Raw genomic sequence first — 18,988 nt, forward strand, 5'->3', positions numbered from 1 at the left:
AATTCTTTTAAACCCTTTGAAGCATTTTTAGATGTCAATAAATTCGTACGTAAAGCTACACTTAAGAGATTTTTTAATGCGCAAAACCCAGCAACCAATCCCCCTCCCCCGTCATCCCTCCCTCCCCCTACCTCCACTGAGCAATCTGCTTACATTAACACGGACCTCAAACCAAAATCTACTTTTTATCCCTATCATTTTAAATCAGCCCCACTAGTGATGTTTGAGAAATCAGTGCCAAGAGATTTTAATAAAATCAAATACAATAAATATGATGCACAGAACCTAAATGCACTAGAAAAGAGAGCTATCAAACAATTGCAACAAGACAAAGACATTGTTATCAAACCTGCTGACAAGGGTGGGGGTCTAGTTATCCAATCGAGTTCAATGTATATTAATGAAGCTTATAAACAACTAAACGATACTGCTATATATGAGAAATTATCTAGGGATCCCACATCATCCATACAGCAAAAAATAATTACCTTTCTACAAAAAGGACTAGATGAAAATATTCTGAACAAAAAAGAATTTGATTACCTGTTTGTAAAAAATCCTAAAATCCCAGTAATTTATTTTTTACCAAAAATACACAAAGACGCTCAACACCCCCCCGGCAGACCCATTGTGTCCGGGATCAACTCTCCGTTATGTAATTTGTCCCAATATATAGATACCCTATTACAACCAGCGGTAAAACTTATGAAATCTTATTTGAAGGACTCAATGTCACTACTGAGATTTTTAAATGGTTTTTGTTGGGAACCAGATTTTACACTTGTTACATGTGATGTCACCTCCCTGTATACCATTATCCCCCACCAACTTGGATGCAATGCTGTCAAAACAATACTATCTAACGAAAAAAGAATTCCAGACTCTCAGATCAATTTTATTGTAGAAGGTATAGACATCATTTTAACTAACAATTACTTTTGGTTTTATGACTCTTTTTATCTTCAGAAAAGGGGAACAGCTATGGGGACTAGGTTTGCTCCCAGTTATGCCAACCTCTTTATGGCTGACTGGGAATCCAGCGCCATCTGGGGACGACATGCCTGGGAGCATAACCTAGTCTCCTATTTTAGATACATTGATGATTTGTTTTTTATATGGAAGGGCACGGAGGACTCACTTAACTCTTTTATATCACACCTTAATTCCAACGACAAAGGGATAGTTTTAACATGTGAATATAGTAAAGAGATAATTAATTTTTTAGATCTAAGCATTTTTATCCAAGAAGGTACAATACACACTAAAACATTTTTTTAAAAAGTATGCACTAACACGGCAATTGACCACACCAGTTGTCACTACAAACCATGGCTGGAGAGTGCACCGAAAAGCCAGTTTTTAAGAATACGTCGAAACTGTTCCCACATTAATGATTTTAACGAACAATCATTGGTTTTAAAAAAACAATTTATAGAAAAAAACTATTCACCAACAAAACTGGATAACACTATATTATCAGTGAAAGAAAAACCTAGAGAGAGCCTCCTTACCTATAAGGATAAAAACAACACAGAAGCCCCCACCCTTCCTATAATTTTTAATTATAATAACAAAAATGGTTTTATCAAAAAAACAATCAAAAAACACTGGCATCTTTTAAGACAGGACGATCTCCTGAAAGAAATTTTACCAATACAACCGAAAATTGTTTTTAGAGGTGCACCAAATTTTAGATCCATTTTAACTGATAATTATACTAAGGAAATAAAAAATCCACCACACACCTTTTTAGATGGAGCTACAGGATTTTACAAATGCAAAAGATGCATTGTGTGTAAGAGCACTGCTCCCTCCACACACTGTAAAGTTACTAATTTTAAATCCAATATCACCAACAAAAACTATACCATTAAAGATTTTATTGGATGTAACACCACTAACGTCATCTATCTATTGGAGTGCCCATGTGGCCTCCAATATGTAGGTATGACCACCAGATGTCTAAAAACCAGATTAGCAGAGCATTGCCGGAATATAAAAAACGGATACCCTAATCACTCCGTGTCTAAGCACTTTATTAAACATAATCGGGATCCCAAATTTTTAAAATGTATAGGTATCAAAAAATGTAAATTGCCCTGGAGAGGGGGCAACATAAAAAATATCTTAGGGAGATCAGAAATGGAGTGGGTGTTCAATTTACAAACTCTAACCCCCCAAGGCTTAAACGCTGACTTTGATTTATTTAATTTTTTATAATAATATGATTGGTTTTTTATTAAATGTCATTTTATTATGTATGGTTTTATGCAGCCAGTCTGGGGCTATCCAATTCATAGCTGTCACCTACGGCATTATAGTCTGGGATACCCCCAGCCTGACTGCATTATCGCTTATATGTTCATCATTAATATATATACCATTAATATATATGCTCAAATGTGTATATGCACCTTAATGAAAGCCTAAAATGTAGAGCTTCCACTACTAGTTACTCTTTTAGATGTGTCTCATTATATTATTTTATTCTATTTTATTTTATTTTATCTTAATTATTCTATTTTTTATCTATCTATTACATATAAGTGTCTAAAAATATCTCTATTGCTTTTTGGTTTTAATAAGTTTATTTATGTGATGTCTATATACTCATTTTATTTTCCCTATTTGCACTATTACATCAAATGTTATATTTTATATGCCTAATCAGCTAGTCCCATTCATACTTGATTAATTCACCTATTCATTTATTTAGAACTAGCCAGTATATGCCATCATTCATTTATTTACCAACTTGTATACATATTTAATATGTATTTTCAGAATATTATCAGTTTATACTGATTTATTATCGAAAGGGCGCGCTAAACTACATTTCCCATGCGCCCTTTCGCCGATCTGCCGATCACGTGACCCACGTGCCCTCCTCCTATTGGCCGCGGGTCACGTGTTGTTTTACAATCCGCCCCTCTTGCAATAGGTGCCGCCCACTCATTGGACGTCAGCATTCCCCACTCTGTAGTAGCCGATCACGTGACCGACGCACTACATTACCCATGGTGCCGTGCGGGTCACGTGACGTGCGATTTTTATAACTCTAATCTTCTGAAGTTCTAAACCTCGTTTTTAAAAAATAACGATCAGATATGACTAAAACAAACGTTTTATTAAAGATACACCCCTTTGGTTTAAAATTTTAAACTGAATTCTAAATCTGTTTCTAAATGTACAGTGTATGATTCTGATTGGCCACCTAACTATGATGTCATCTTGGCGCCATTTTTTAAAGTACTAGTGTACCTATATAAACTATTCATGTGCCAGGATATATGTTATACCATTTTGATAAAGCCCCAGCGGTGAAACGCGTTATGGTTATTTTATATTGTGTTTTAAATAATAAATGACTTTTTGGTTAGATATATGCACCATTATCATTTTTTATACACAACTATAATTTTTACTATAATTTTTACTATCTTTCCTGGCATTTTTATTCTATATATCCTGAAGTGGGGATTATACCACTAACGCTATCCAAAAAGTGCAGTGAGACCTGCACTTCTTTTGTGAGTATATTTTATCTTATTTTATTCATCACTCAAAAATACCATCAGAGAGCACTATCTGCTGTTTTTATCTTCTTCTCCTGCAAGTTGGACCAAACCCCTGAAGGACAAGCATCTACAAATCCTGTAAGCGGGGATTATTCCGCTATATGCCTACAAACCCAGAGCTGGCTATAGCTCATCTAAATGTGAGTGTAATACTTAAGATTTAATACTACTACGTTTACTGTAATACACTCCGCACGATTGGTCCTCTCTTCTTGTGTCTTCCATATTACGAGACGGTGTGAACCATTACAACAAGAGAAGTCACCCCCACAGCGGAATTAGAGACTAAAAACCATTTGATCTTCTGACACACATTGGAACTTTTTATTATTTTTATTGTTGTATAGTTTTTACTGGTTATTTTTAACATTGGCGCAACCTTTCTCTGTTTTCTACCTTGTATTCCTTGTATAGAGGGTTAGAGGGTTACCCTCTATAAGGTCGCTGCCTGTTCAATATATTATTAGCGCTAACCTACACCCCTTTTTCTTCTACAACGGTAAATACCCATGATACTGCCATCCAAGAGCTCAGAGAGCAAATTAGGGGCTTAGAGGAGGCACAGGAGGACCTAAGTAACCGGTCGCGCCAAAAATAATAAGGGGCATACCAGAAACAATCTCTATAGAGCTCCTGCAGCCCACCATCACTGAGGCCTGTTACCAGTATCCACCAAGGCTGACCTACTTATGGACCGTGCACACAGGGCTCTATGATCCCAAGCTCCAATACGCTGCCGCGAGATGTAATAGTGCGGATGCACTATTTTCATATTAAGGAGAGATTAATGTCAGCAGCCAGAGAAACCCAACTTCAAATCGCAGACGCCACGGTACAATTATTCTAAGACCTGGCGGCCAGCACACTGCACAAGAGGAGAGAGCTGCATCTGCTCAGACAGACGCTAACACAACACAAGCCAAGATACGCCTGGGGACACCCATTTAAATTAATGGTCCGAAAGGACAACAAATTCCATATCCTGACGCATCTAACGGAGGTCCCAGCATTCTTAACAAAGCTCAATCTACCACCGATCACAACAGCGCTACCTCAGAGACCACGACGACAGACACAGCAGGCGCATCTATGGAAACCCTCGGCTACAAGTGCACTGGAACACCAAGAACCATCCACACAAACAGAGACTCCCTCCACATCGCAGATGAATTAACAACAAAGTACAAGCCACTTCAACAAATCGTACACCCGTCACCTGCAGGAACCTTTAACAAGAACAGCAGCTCACAGTTTTACTCTCTCAAATTTATTTTTTATATAAATAGATCTACCAATTTTATTGTATTTTTTATTTTTTTTTCTCACATTGAGGCAAAAGCCCCAGGTAAGGACTAAACGCAGTCTAAGCCAGGACTGATCCGAACATTACTACACACAGCTGACCCATGAGTAAACCGATTCCCGGATCAACAACTGCAACCAAACTAAACAGGATATGCATGTTACACTTTTGGGGATGGGAGGAAACGGGTAGATGTAACCTTAGCGATCAATCCTTAACTCCCCTGCTTAAAATAGGACCTATGTTATAGTTACTATGGTTCCCAACTACTAGTTCAAGAAGGCACGTCCCTCTAATGTCCTGTACCACCAGGACCAGACCATTCAACCTTTGGTCCCATTTCATGCGTTAATTGCCCCAGTGTAGAAAACCAACACTTGTCTTGGCACACCCCTGGTTGAATAGTGGTTAACAACCCCCTCGGGCCCATAGGCACACACAGGAAGAGCACGTACTCCTGGATCCCACTCTCTACACTATGCCCACATTACATCCTGTCGCTACCACCAGTACCCTGCCCCAAGCTAACAGACGCTACCTGGGAACCCACCTGCTACCCCCTTACGCTGGGAAGAATCCCTCCCACTCCGCAATTGCAAGCCACAGCCAGGAACGCATGCCTATCCAAGGAGTGGGACACCTAAAAGAAAGGGGACGGGAAGGGGAAAAGGCAAATGAGAGATGGAAAGGTGAGACCAAGGAGGTTAAAGGGGGATGAATGAGTGGGTAGGTGGGAAGGGGGAACAGGTGCAGGGAACGAAAGAGATAGGAGGGAAAAGAAACAGGGCACAGGGGGGAAAAGAGGAGAAAGCTGGCAGGAAGACTTACGAGAAGAGATTGAGCCAAACATGGGGCACAGAGCATAATCCAAGGGATCATGGACCTGATCACTTCTTCCCCCTGGTAATGATGTTAATGACTAACCTGTTACCGATATATTACTGAGTAACTCTATTTTACTACATCCTATTGCATGCTGAGGACACCTACTCTGTTAAAGGTTTATACTGGTTTAATGTTGAAATGTAATTCCCATGTTCAGACCTGGCGCACGAGCTACTGCAGAGCCATGGACCACATGCCACCCCTATTGGTTATAACCCCAACTGTGATGCACTAACGATCGTGCCCCCATACCCATCCTACCCATACACTTACCTGGGAGATAATTCCTTACCAATGGTCAGACCGCGGCGGTCCGCGACCGACTCTGTACACACTTCTTACACACCACTGACCTAAATTCTCTATACTTTTATTCCACCACTTTACACTCCCAACCTCAAGGGGATTACTGTGTATTCCCACAGGGGGGGCCCACCCAACACCAACTGGCACAGAAGATGAGCCCAGTTTCATCCTACCTCTCCCACTTTCTCTTGCTACTGCGCTGCTGGGGAGCACACCCGGGGTCCTGGATCCTGACCCACTTACCCTTCCCCGAACTAGCCTTCCTTCCTGCCACGAGCAGCCATTGGAGCAAAACAACACACGGCCACACTACTCCCAAAATGCCACTTCAACTAACCTGTGTTTCCATAAATGCTAAAGGCCTCAACATACCAGCTAAAAGACCTAGCCTACTACGCTGGGCTAACCGCACACAGGCAGACATATTATTCATACCAGAGACCCACTTCACTAATGCACGCCACTTTCCGTTAATCAACCGACACTTTAAACTGTACTTCTTAGCAAACTTGCCTGACTCTAATTTAAAAGGAGTAGCCATCCTCCTCCAGTCCAGCTGCCCACTAACCAACCTGACGACAACGGCAGACCCAGGCGGACGTTTTTTAACCCTGACTGGCAGCATAGGCACATATAAGCTGGCGCTCTGCACGCCCCAACGTTGCCAGACCAGTCATTTTGGGACATATTTCAGACCCACATCGCCACACTCCAAAACACACATCTGATAGTAGGTGGAGACTGCAATGCAACTCTGACGGCGACCATTGACAGAAAGTCAAGAGACGGGGGTACCCCTAACCCACACGGAACGATCACATGTTTTCACGCTTCATAGATTCGTCACCACTGATGGACATATGGAGGGCCCAACACCCCTCAACCCTACTCTAGGATCAATAGATTCTTAGTCACCCCCAAAACACAGCCCTGGATCTCCCAAACGTCTATAGGGAACATATCTTGGTCAGACCATGCAGATATCTCAAATGACACTGACCATCCCTGACACTACCCACCCATGGTCCTGGCGGCTTAACCCACTTCTACTACATGACAAAGCTATAGTCGACACCCTTCAAATACACTTTAAGGAATACTTCCAACTAAACGATACCACTGAAGTCACACCCGGTTACGTCTGGGCGGCCCATAAAGCGGTCATTTGAGGACACCTGATCTCTTTCGCTTCCTCCTTTAAAAAACTTAGAACAAAAGACCTAATTGAAACAATGGGCACTCTAAAACGTCTGGAAGACACTTTAGTTATTGTTTTTCTTTCTATCATTTCCAATAAAGATTTATGTTATATAGGAGGTTTTTAATCAATTAGGGATCCTCATTGTGTCCTCCTGACTTCAGGTCATTTGGACATCCTTTAACTTATCTATTTGTAACCATAGGTTTAACCCCTTTTTAGATTCCTTTACACACCACCCTAGTCTCCTCCTTAGGGGACTGTCTGTTCTTTAATGTGAAGTATCCCTTCTATTGCAGGGCACATCTCCCTCTTTCCTTTTCAGGTATGGCGACCCTTCTAAAATCAATCATAGTACCCAAGCTTCTCTATTCCCTAAGGGCTCTACGCGCAGCCTGATCTGCACTATTCTTCCACATTTTTGCTCCATGGATTGTAATCATTCCATAGATTATTTACTTACTCAACCCGCCACTTGTTCTTACTCCATTATCATGTCTATTCCCTACTTTGGCCTCACTTGGACTACTCAACAATACAGTTGCTCACTTCCCCATAATGACCTGAGATGTTCATAGCAACAACTGTCAAATTACTCAAATTACTCCCATCAGCTTATCAGGAAAAGCATTTGATAATCAAGCACCATACCTATTTTGCTCCTAAAAAAACAAAAGGATTTGTCTAAAAATTAGGGAATCGGCTAATTGTTTTTGTGGGATCAATGAAGCAGACCTCTGTCATTATTTTTTGGGTGAGGGTGGGACAAGCTTGAGGGATAAAAGCTGGGTCAAAGATACCAGAAAGTAGAGTAGGCAGTACTAGCCAAGTCAATAGTCGGAAAACACAGAAATAATATAAACGCACTATTGGGACTAACAAGGAACCACAACAGGGCATGCAACCTAGCCCTAGCAAACTATTTATACTGTGGCTCATTGGGCTTACAGCCACACCCCCAAAGCATGAGAGACCGTTGAATCCTCCCCACTGTGATGTATAAATGTTATAACGTCATAAAGGGATGGAGCCCCAAATGGCTGAATGAAAATTCGGAGGCATAATTGAGAGTGTTGTCTCCTTCCATAATGCCACGTGGGCACCCAGGGGATACTAGCACAACAGGTATCCTGACACTTACCTGGTATCACCTGCTTCTTTCCAAGTTCAACCACAAGTGGGTCCCTCGATAAAGAGCTGTCAATTACACGTCCATCATCTAGTTTTCCCTAGAGAAATACAGAGAGAGGTGTCTCGGTTAATACCAAATCTGCAATGATTATTCAAATTTACTAATTAATAAAACTATGCAGATTGCATAACCTACTTAAGCTGTAATCAGCCATTTACAGGTGGCATTAATACAGGTTTGGAAAGATGTGATGTGGCTTCACACATGGGAAGTGTCCTAGCTACGCATTATGACATAATGCCTGTATGAAATCTCATTAATGAAACTGTGGAAAAAGGAAAGCATTCAATAAATCACGCTCAATAATGAAAGGCAAAAATCTATAACAGTTGCATTTATCAATATTCAAACAAACTTAGACCTCTGTGTATATTAAAAAGGAACGGTCACTTTTTTGGAGGTAGTGACAGTTATATTTTTGCAATCTATAACATAATTCCTCATGTATGCACACAGAATCACATGTTATTAACACATACATTACATTACAATACATTCGGCTACAATTGCTTATTTGATGCAAACCCACCTACGGGGTTTGCCTTCACGTGGCAGGCGGGCATTCCCTCCAATCGCCACTGGTGTAACTAAATGACCTCCATTTGTTTAAATATACATAGGGATTAAGGATAGAGTGCAGGTAACCTTTTTTTCCCTTTGGTTTTTACTGTATGTATTGGGGCTGATGTGTACTATGGTCGTTGCTGCCGCCCAGGAGTCATGGGAGTTTGAGCGCAGGACTTGTTCTTTGTATTTGTAGATTAACAGGAATTTGATTCATTCGTCACAGATAAAAACTATTTGTTCACAAAATCAAACCATAACCACTTCCATAATTTGTGCTTTTGTAACGTAAGTGGTTCTGGAGAAAAAGGTGTTTGAATATTAAAGGAAATTTATTGCCAAAACCAATAAAATTCTCAGCATAAGATTATTTTTATGCTGTGAAAAATAAAGTGCATTATAGATCTCTACCACTGCACTAAATTTCATGAGTTTTCAACTAGTGTCCTGGTTTACATGAGCATGCGAAAAAAAATGGTGGAATAATATTAATTACTTGAACAAATAAGTTATCCAGCAACTGAGCTCCTTGGTTACCTAATTATAACTAAAGGGACACTATAGTCACCCAGACCACTTCAGCTCAATGAAGTGGTCTGGATGCCAGGTCCCCCAGGTTTTAACCCTTCAAATGTAAACATGGCAGTTTCAGAGAAACTGCTATGTTTATAATAGGGTTAATCCAGCCTCTAGTGGCTGTCTCATTGACAGCCGCTAGAGGTGCTTCCGCGACGCCGGATGCGGAATTCGCATCCAGTGTGCAGAACGCCCATAGGAAAGCATCGAGGACTGTTTAACCCCTTAAGGACCAAACTTCTGGAATAAAAGGGAATCATGACGTGTCAGACATGTCATGTGTCCTTAAGGGGTTAAATGCACGCGCGCGGCACTTGCCGCGCATGCGCATTCCGCTCCACTTGGGAGCTGACGTCGGTGGGGGAGGAGAGGTCACCAGCGCTGAGGGAGCCCGGTGCTGGATTAATGTAAGTAACTGAAGGGGCTTTAACCCCTTCAACATCAAGGGAGGGGAGCCCTAAGGATGCTATCCGAGTTTGTTTTCCTGACTCAATGGTGATCCTTTAAGTCATTAGAATGCCATTCCCTTAGAAGTGACAGTCATTTTTAAAATGTTCAGTGGAACTGAATTTTATTTTTTTCAGACATTTTATTTAGTCTACTATTTTTCTGTCAAAATTGTACATTAGTACTTTAAAACATCTACAGAAGGAAACATATTTTGATTATGAATAATTACAGATATTTTCTGACTGAAATCACATCTCAGTAGTTCATAAGGTCTATCTCACATCATAAACCAAAGAAGGGATGCTGTGATAAAAGAGGACAGAAGGCACTTTAAACTCCATGATAATCCGCTAAATTAATTTAGTTTGATCATTATCGGTCTAGATAAGAGAATGCTAGCATTGATATTGCAATATATGTGAAAAGCATTTCCCATGATGCCCAGTCAGGCTCTAAATTTTAGAAGAAATATTTGAAGTATTGGAAGTACTGCAGAAAATGTTGCCAGTCAGACTCAAACCACCAACCATAAATCAGACATTGACAAAGACTCACAGAGATTAACTAGTTTACCATTTGGAGTTGTACTTTTTTTTAATTAAGAATATCAATAAAACACTAGGTACTGTACTAAGCTTCCCATAAAGCAGTATTTAAAATCAAAGGAGAATCATTGCTTCTAATTGCAGTCATTGTCAAAGCCTCTAAATATGGTTTCTTTGCATGAGAATATTATATCATACATACAGATTTTGTTAAAGGGACACTATAGTGGTCAAAACAACTTCAGCTTAATAAAGCAGTTCTAGTGTACAGATCATGTCCCTGAACTCTCACTGCTTAATTCTCTGCCATTTTGGAGTTAAATCATTTTTGTTTCTGTTTATGCAGCCCTAGATACACCTCCCCTGGCTGTGACTGACACAGCCTGCATGAAAGAAAACAGTTTCATATTCAGATGTTAACTTAATTTGTATTAACTCTATCTCCTGCTCTGTAAAATGAGGCTCCTGCGAGGTCTAGCAAGCTATTAACAGTGCAGGAGATAAGAAATACTAAATTAAATGGAATTTGCAATAAAGGAAGTATAAACATTAGATTACTTTTTACAGGATGTGTTTGGGAAGGCTGTGTATGTCACATGCAGGGAGGTGTGACTAGAGATGTATAAACAAAGTGATTTAACTCCTTAACGACAGAGAATTGAGCAGCGAGACTGCAGGGGCATGATCTATACACCAAAACTGCTTAATTAAGCTAAAGTTGTTTTGGTGACTATAGTGTCCCTTTAATTCTGTAATGAGGTAGTCAAGGCACCAGGCACTGATGGATAATTTCTAAATTAATTCAGCCTGCAACCTCGGTCATTCCCCCACATACTGACAAAATCTAGAGGCCAGAGCAGAGCTAGATTAAGACTCTCATGTTTGCTTAAGATCTGCAGTGTCAATATTAGATATTATGGAGAAGTGAGTGAATGTAAATATCAAACGGAAATACTCATTAAAAACAGACTGCTTGTTCCAACAATTCTGCCACGTTATAATCATCAAAAATGATTTTCCATTTGATGGCAATTTGTACGTATGATAAAATTCCCAGTTGTATATCCCATCTTTACCCTGTTATGGGGTATTCAGGTTCCAGATCGACAGCTGTTAGCAAACTATAATTCCCATCGTGTAAATATCTTTGTTAATCACGTTGGATATTTTAATGGGCTTTCTGATGATTGCTTTTAAGCCTGGGTACACGGTTTTATTCCCTTTAATGTAAGTCAGTAAAATTTAGTTTCAATATTTTATACTATATATCAAGTGTGTTTTTCCTTTCTTCTCATGAGGTTCCCTGGAATTCTGGTCCATTGATTGGAGTCATCTCCAGAGGATTTATGCACCTGGAAAACCTTGGAATTTTATCACAAGCGCTTTTTCTGTTAAAGTGTAACTTAAATCGCCACTCTGTTTACGTTTCTGTGCTGCTACATTATTCTTTTTTACTTTTATCCCCAAGATATTTAAATTGCTTGTTTATGAGACACTGTAGAGTCTCTGTTTTTTTGTATCCATGTATAGGGAAGCATATATCTTTATTATTCACTGGTCGGGTGACATCACATTATTGCAATATATTCATTGTACACTTTCTTATAGTAAGTGAAGTGTTTATTAGTGGCTGTGGATATTTTTATATTTCTACAATTTCCATGAATTTAAAAAAACACAATCATAGCAAATAGTTGGGAAAGGCTCGCTGAAATTCTAGTTCACTATCAGCTGAAGATCCAAGATATCAATAGCCCTGTTCTAGTAATGTGAGTTTGTTTCCATGCATATTGCAATAATTTAGCAACAGGTCATAGATATATGATCTTTAGATCTTAATATGTGGAACAGAACCCATCTTTATTACAAATAGGGCAAAGACTTCAGTGGCCCAACACCCAAACTCGGATGGATGGTAAATAAAGATCTTGCTTCACCTCCTAGTTACAGTAGAGCTTTGTGTGTCCCTTAGATATACAGGTGTACTACCAGGAAGATATGAAAAGAAAATATATATATATATATATAATTATTTAAGTTAAATATTGTATATTGAAAACTGCCAAAACCCTTATAGGAAGCAGAATTACAACAGGTAAAAAATGACTCCACAGCAAAGAACTGAAACTGCCCTGACACACGTCTTCAGGCTTATTCCTTACATAACACAAATGAAGGTGCAAAATATGATTGAATATACAAAGAAACAATGCAGCACTTCGCAGACTACACTTAACATACCGTACTTAAACTGGAGCATATTTTGATACTAATAATAAAAGAAAAAATGAACACGAAGAGAGTTTACCTCTAAGGGAAACTTTAGTCATAAAGCATCCAGACTAAATTGGTTGGAAAAAGTAAAAAAAAAAATATATAAATTTTATTGAAAATAAACATTTATTCAAAACCCACACTGATTGCTCAAAGTGCTCCTGTACATAACTTATAGTGCGTCTCTGCCTGACATACAGATGTGTTCACGTACAATACATTGAATTTGGTTTTAGGGCCACACTTATACTAGCTGAACCCTATGCAGAAATTGTGGATGGACAGCTTCTTCCGGTACTGATAACTGTTCAGCCACCTAGCTAAGACGGTCTGAACCTGACTTTAAGAGGAGTAGTGTTGTTCAAACCTTCTAGTGGCCATATTTAGTTAATTGTGTCTATCTACCACATACCTGCAGAGTTTATTAGTTGATTGACACACGCTTTCAAATGTAATTAAATAAGATGGTGATCTATATGGGGTTACCTACTTACTAGGTATAAAATGAGGATTCAGCTAGTCTTTCTCAGTAAACTACTGTGATTAAATATTAAGCCTACAGGAAATAAATAAAAAAATAAATAAAACGCAAAACATTAATGTATCAACACTGAGGAATTATGTAGCAAAGAAAAAAAAATCACCTGCTTTCTGATATGTGTTTGCAATATTTATTGCAATAAGAATCATTTAAAAATGGCTATAATTAGCACCCATGTTTTTCCGTGGCCTCCAGAAAGCAGCTTGACAAAAACCTATCACCAGAAAAGGTGTACAAACGCTATGGATGACACGGAGAAAGCCTGACATCTTCATTTAGACTTCCCATTTTGAGAGCAGACAGGAAAAGTCAATTAGAGGGCTGCACAACTGGTAAACTCCTACTAGAGTCAGATACTATTACGTAGTTATTATTTTTATCAGTAGTGCCAGACACAGAAGATTCCCTAACGGAACAGAAATCTTTAATTCCCCTGTTCCCTCTCCTGGGCTCATGATATATGTCTTCATAATGATTTAAGGCAATGTTCTTGCAATTACTTCTCTAAAGAAAGTAGGTTTATGTCATTGTTGCAGGGGACAATAGTTCTTCCAGGTGATCATATATGGGACCATATTTGGACCATTCTTTGGTGTGAACAATAGTTCAGAAGATTTTGCACAGACATTACAGAGTGCCAGACAGATAGTTAACTGCCGGCTGACTGGCACTTTTATGTGGGCATTGCAGCTACATATTAAGACAGGAAGCTGGTGCTGGGATGTGAGGTTATATCTTGGTACTCACTGCTTATCAAATGTACAACCCACTGTCTTTGGGCATCCTGCTAGGCAGTTAAATCAACCAGTAAGCAACCACCTATGGACACAGGGCTCAAACAGGGGCCCAGTGGGCCTTTGTTGTGTCATGCAATATGCTGGTCCAGTTAATTAGCAACATGTGTTAAAGAACCCCTCCTGATCCAATACGTTCATGAATAAATGTCATTGATTAAGGTAGTGAATGTGGAGGGGTAGGTCTTTAACACATGGTTTTAATCCATTTGACTGGCACCTTGTATGTTATGGAATTCCCCTTACTATTGTTGGTATAGGTGCAGGAGGGAGAAGTGATCAGTGCTGTGCATTGAAGCTACTTGGCACTGCTACCCACGTGGAATTCTGAAAGTAAGTAAAATTGGTTTGGGTAAAGCTGATGTGATACCACATCCCTTCTGCTTGCAGATCAGACCATGCTGTCTCAGAGAGAACCATGCAGATACAAGTGACAGGCGGCTGCAATGCACTCTGTCTGCCACTGCTCCTATATCACAAATGAGGGAGTGGGACAGAGCCCAGGGCTCTAATTAAAAGCCCCAGGCGAGAATCCTGGCAGATCGTATTCCAGATCGGCTTAGGTACACATCTCTCTGTATCTCACACCAGATAGTAAGGAAAGCAGATTGAAGCCGATTATATATATATATATATATATATATATATATATATATATATATATATATATATATATATATATACATACATACATACATACATACATACATACATACACACACACACACACTTATGTTTGCAAAAAAAACATTACAGCAAAATGCAAGAATTGTAAAAACTATACTTACAGCCTAAGAAAGAAAATATCACAACATGAAAGGTGTGTAAGAAATTAACAAAATATAGAAAGAAAAGGAAAGTCAATACAAGTTATTTTTAGTTTCCTAATATGTGCATTTTGTTCTATAGTTTTTCATCGTGTATGGATAGTCCATATGTTTTATGAATCTGCTGCCCCCCCCTCCTCCTCCCACAAATCAGCAGTAAGAGTCTTTTGCACAAGGGGTTAAACGTTGGGACTTACACACACACATCTCCTCCCAAACCTTCCTCTCTCCTCCCTAGGCCCTCCTTCCCCAGTGCTCTCACATCACTCCTCCCCAGTGTGATCAGAATGCTGACGTGTTATTGTTGTTACAGATGTTACCCCTTAGGCCCAGATGTGGCCCTACAAGAGGAAGCCAGCACTCACCGTATAGTGAAGTTGAATGGTGTCCCCATGAGTGACTGTCTCTACGCAAGTCTCAGGCTTTTCCTGAAAAAAGAGGAGGATTAGTGACATGAGCGATTAGTTGTTGTTGTTTTGGTTTTTTTTAACATGAAATGTTTTGTGAAACACGCAGATGACTTAGAATAAACAATTTGTAATGTTATAAAGAGAGAAAGGGACCATTATTACAGGCTTGAATTAAAGTAACTCAGCTGTTGAGCACCATGTATCCCACAACGCACAGCCAGACAATGTAATAGGGAACGGGGACACAAATGAGATAGGGGGTACAATATAAACAGCAAGGGTTAATGTTATTGTGTTTATAAAGGTTGAATATATGCTGTAGCATTGGCATTTCTCACCTCTCTGCACTAAAAAAAAAAAAAAAGCTAAGCAGGCACTAAAAGAGCTGTAGATCATAATCCCCATCACGCTCAGCCAATAATGTTGAGCTTGACTGAAGATGGATCTTACAGCAACTGCAAAACCTGAACTCATTTCCTGCAGCCGCCTCCATGGACCATTCATATGTATGTTAGACAACGTCTGCAGCCAATTCTGATGTGTACAGCAAATCTCATCATGCCAAGTACATTGCTATTTGTCGTCCATAGCAGCTGGGGGGAGGGGGCGAGGAGTTGGATGCCAGTGCTTGAAAATGAATAGTGTGAGACAGTTAAAGAGTAAATGATGAAAAGCTAGGAAAGATGTGATGGCACATGGGGGTGGATGAGGATACAGTAATGAGATATGACAATTAGAGTAGCTGAGTATGTGAGCAACTGCAAGAGAAGGAGATGTGCAGAGGGAAAGCCGCTATGGAGCAACAGGGTGCATGCAGAAACAGAAGGGGGTAGCAGAGACACACAGGTGACAGACAGAATGAGTGCAAGGGCTGTGTGTATGAGAGGTGAATAATACATGATGTATGGTAGTAACTTGCTTTACATGAATTACAGCAAATAGAATAGGAGAAGAAATACTATTATACCCAGTAAGAGGCTGGCATTGAGGAACAATTCATGGAGGACACGAGCTAATGGAAATATGTCAGTGACAATGAAATGTACACCGACAGGTAGCATTCGGGCAGCAATGAGTAACAATACGGGAGAAGTGATGGAGGGAGATGAAATAGGGCTTTGAGAAGATGAATTGGAAGGAATGATCTATGGAACGTTGATGATCACTAACAGAGAATGCTGAAATGAAAGCAAGGTGAATGTGAAATATGTGCAGATGCGGTGGGGGTTTGTAGATCTCGGGCATGGAAGGCAGGGTAGGAGATTCTTGATCTAGCAAGAGTTCGGAGACTCATAATCAGAGCAGGGAGAGTGGGGTTACCCTGGGCAGACCAAGGAGAGTGAGCTGACCCCATATCAGAGCAGGGAGAGGGGTGGCCCCAGACCAGAGCAGGGAAAGGGGTTAGCCCAGAGCAGGGAGAGAGTTACCACAAACCAGGGAAGGGAGAGGAGTGACCCCAGACCAAGGAAGGGAGAGGGGTGACCCCAGACCAAGGAAGGGAGAGGGGTGACCCCAGACCAAGGAAGGGAGAGGGGTGACCCCAGACCAGGGCAGGCAGAGGGGTGACCCCAGACCAGGGCAGGCAGAGGGGTGCCCCAGACCAGGGCAGGCAGAGGGGTGACCCCAGACCAGGGGAGGCAGAGGGGTGACCCCAGACCAGGGCAGAGGGGTGACCCCAGACCAGGCAGAGGGGTGACCCCAGACCAGGGCAGGCAGAGGGGTGACCCCAGACCAGGGCAGGCAGAGGGGTGACCCCAGACCAGGGCAGGGAGAGGGGTGACCCCAGACCAGGGCAGGGAGAGGGGTGACCCCAGACCAGGGAAGGGAGAGGGGTGACCCCAGACCAGGGAAGGGAGAGGGGTGACCCCAGACGAGGGAAGGGAGAGGGGTGACCCCAGACCAGGGAAAGGAGAGGGGTGACCCCAGACCAGGGAAAGGAGAGGGGTGACCCCAGACCAGGGAAAGGAGAGGGGTGACCCAAGACCAGGGCAGGCAGAGGGGTGACCCCAGACCAGGGCAGGCAGAGGGGTGACCCCAGACCAGGGCAGGCAGAGGGGTGACCCCAGACCAGGGCAGGCAGAGGGGTGACCGCAGACCAGGGCAGGCAGAGGGGTGACCGCAGACCAGGGCAGGCAGAGGGGTGACCGCAGACCAGGGAAGGGAGAGGAGTGACCCCAGACCAGGGCAGGCAGAGGGGTGATCTCAGATCAGGGAGAGGGGTGACCAGAGCAGAGAGGAGGGACTTCACCATCAGGGCAGGAACATGAGTGCCTCTTGATCAAATATGGTAAAGAAATCCTTCTGATCAGAGCCAGCGGCTTGAGTGATCAGTAAAGTTAAGCTGAACATTATGATTAGAGATAATGAGCTGGAAAGTTTGCTCCTGCATAGTCGATACAGGGATGCGACATCTACACCATGGCTGTGACAGGGCTGCAGTGGTTGTGATACTGGCTGTGACAGGGCTGCAGTGGTTGTGGTACTGGCTGTGACAGGGCTGCAGTGGTTGTGGTACTGGCTGTGACAGGGCTGCAGTGGTTGTGGTACTGGCTGTGACAGGACTGCAGTGGTTGTGGTACTGGCTGTGACAGGACTGCAGTGGTTGTGGTACTGGCTGTGACAGGACTGCAGTGGTTGTGGTACTGGCTGTGACAGGATTGCACTGGTTGTGGTACTGGCTGTGACAGGGCTGCAGTGGTTGTGGTACTGGCTGTGACAGGGCTGCAGTGGTTGTGGTACTGGCTGTGACAGGGCTGCAGTGGTTGTGGTACTGGCTGTGACAGGGCTGCAGTGGTTGTGGTACTGGCTGTGACAGGGCTGCAGTGGTTGTGGTACTGGCTGTGACAGGACTGCATAGGTTTTGGTACTGGCTGTAACAGTACTGGGGTGGTTGTGGGATTTAAACCAGGTTGTGAACATGCCTCTGAGTAAGGACGGTCACAACAGACGCAAGTGGCTGCTCTGCATCTCATTGCCCATCATTACTTACCAATGTCTCAATCACAAGTTCGGTCACACTTTCATTAGTGTCCTCCTCCTGGGTGTCCGCCCAGCTGAGTGCAGGGGAGGAGGAGAGGAGCAGCAGTGCCAGAATCAGACCCCTGGACATAGCGGGACAGAGAGCCCTAAAGGCTGTGACAGCTGCCGGAGCGCAGGATCAGAGAGAGAGAGAGAGAGAGAGCACAGGCAGGGAGCGTGGCAATGAGAAACGGAGGAGGCGCCGACGCTAGGAACGCCCACCCCCGCCCATTCACCTGTCACCGCCCCTTCCAGTTTGAATCCCCAGCCATGGCGCCGCCCACATACCTGTCATTTCTCCCGTCGCCCCGCCCACTTTACATCCCAAAGCTTCCATTCACTATCTGCCACACACATTCTGTGAGAACCAGCGGCGGTTACCATGTATCATGGAGTAATGTGGTACTCACTACCGTCATACACACAGCTACACCTACTGCACTAAGACTTCTGGACAGTATAATATTAGGGATATTTTCCTAGGAAATGCGTGTTAATAGGGGAAGAGGACTGGTATTAACCCCTTA

General features: G+C 42.0%; 1 protein-coding gene across 1 annotated transcript in view; it reads right to left on the reverse strand.

Annotated features, from left to right (window-relative positions):
• The window catches only part of FKBP11 (FKBP prolyl isomerase 11), a 41,256-nt gene extending 22,615 nt beyond the window's left edge, over positions 1 to 18,641 (reverse strand). The window contains exons 1-3 of the mRNA XM_063444724.1: positions 18,433 to 18,641; positions 15,399 to 15,461; positions 8,412 to 8,499 (exon numbers count right to left, since the gene is read on the reverse strand). Coding sequence (XP_063300794.1) covers positions 8,412 to 8,499; positions 15,399 to 15,461; positions 18,433 to 18,552 — 271 coding nt within the window. The 5' untranslated portion in view covers positions 18,553 to 18,641. The remainder of the gene's footprint in view (positions 1 to 8,411; positions 8,500 to 15,398; positions 15,462 to 18,432) is intronic.
• Between the last annotated feature and the right edge of the window lie 347 nt (positions 18,642 to 18,988).

The sequence above is a fragment of the Pelobates fuscus genome, chromosome 1 (genome assembly GCF_036172605.1).
Source record: "Pelobates fuscus isolate aPelFus1 chromosome 1, aPelFus1.pri, whole genome shotgun sequence".
Taxonomy (NCBI): Eukaryota; Metazoa; Chordata; class Amphibia; order Anura; family Pelobatidae; genus Pelobates; species Pelobates fuscus.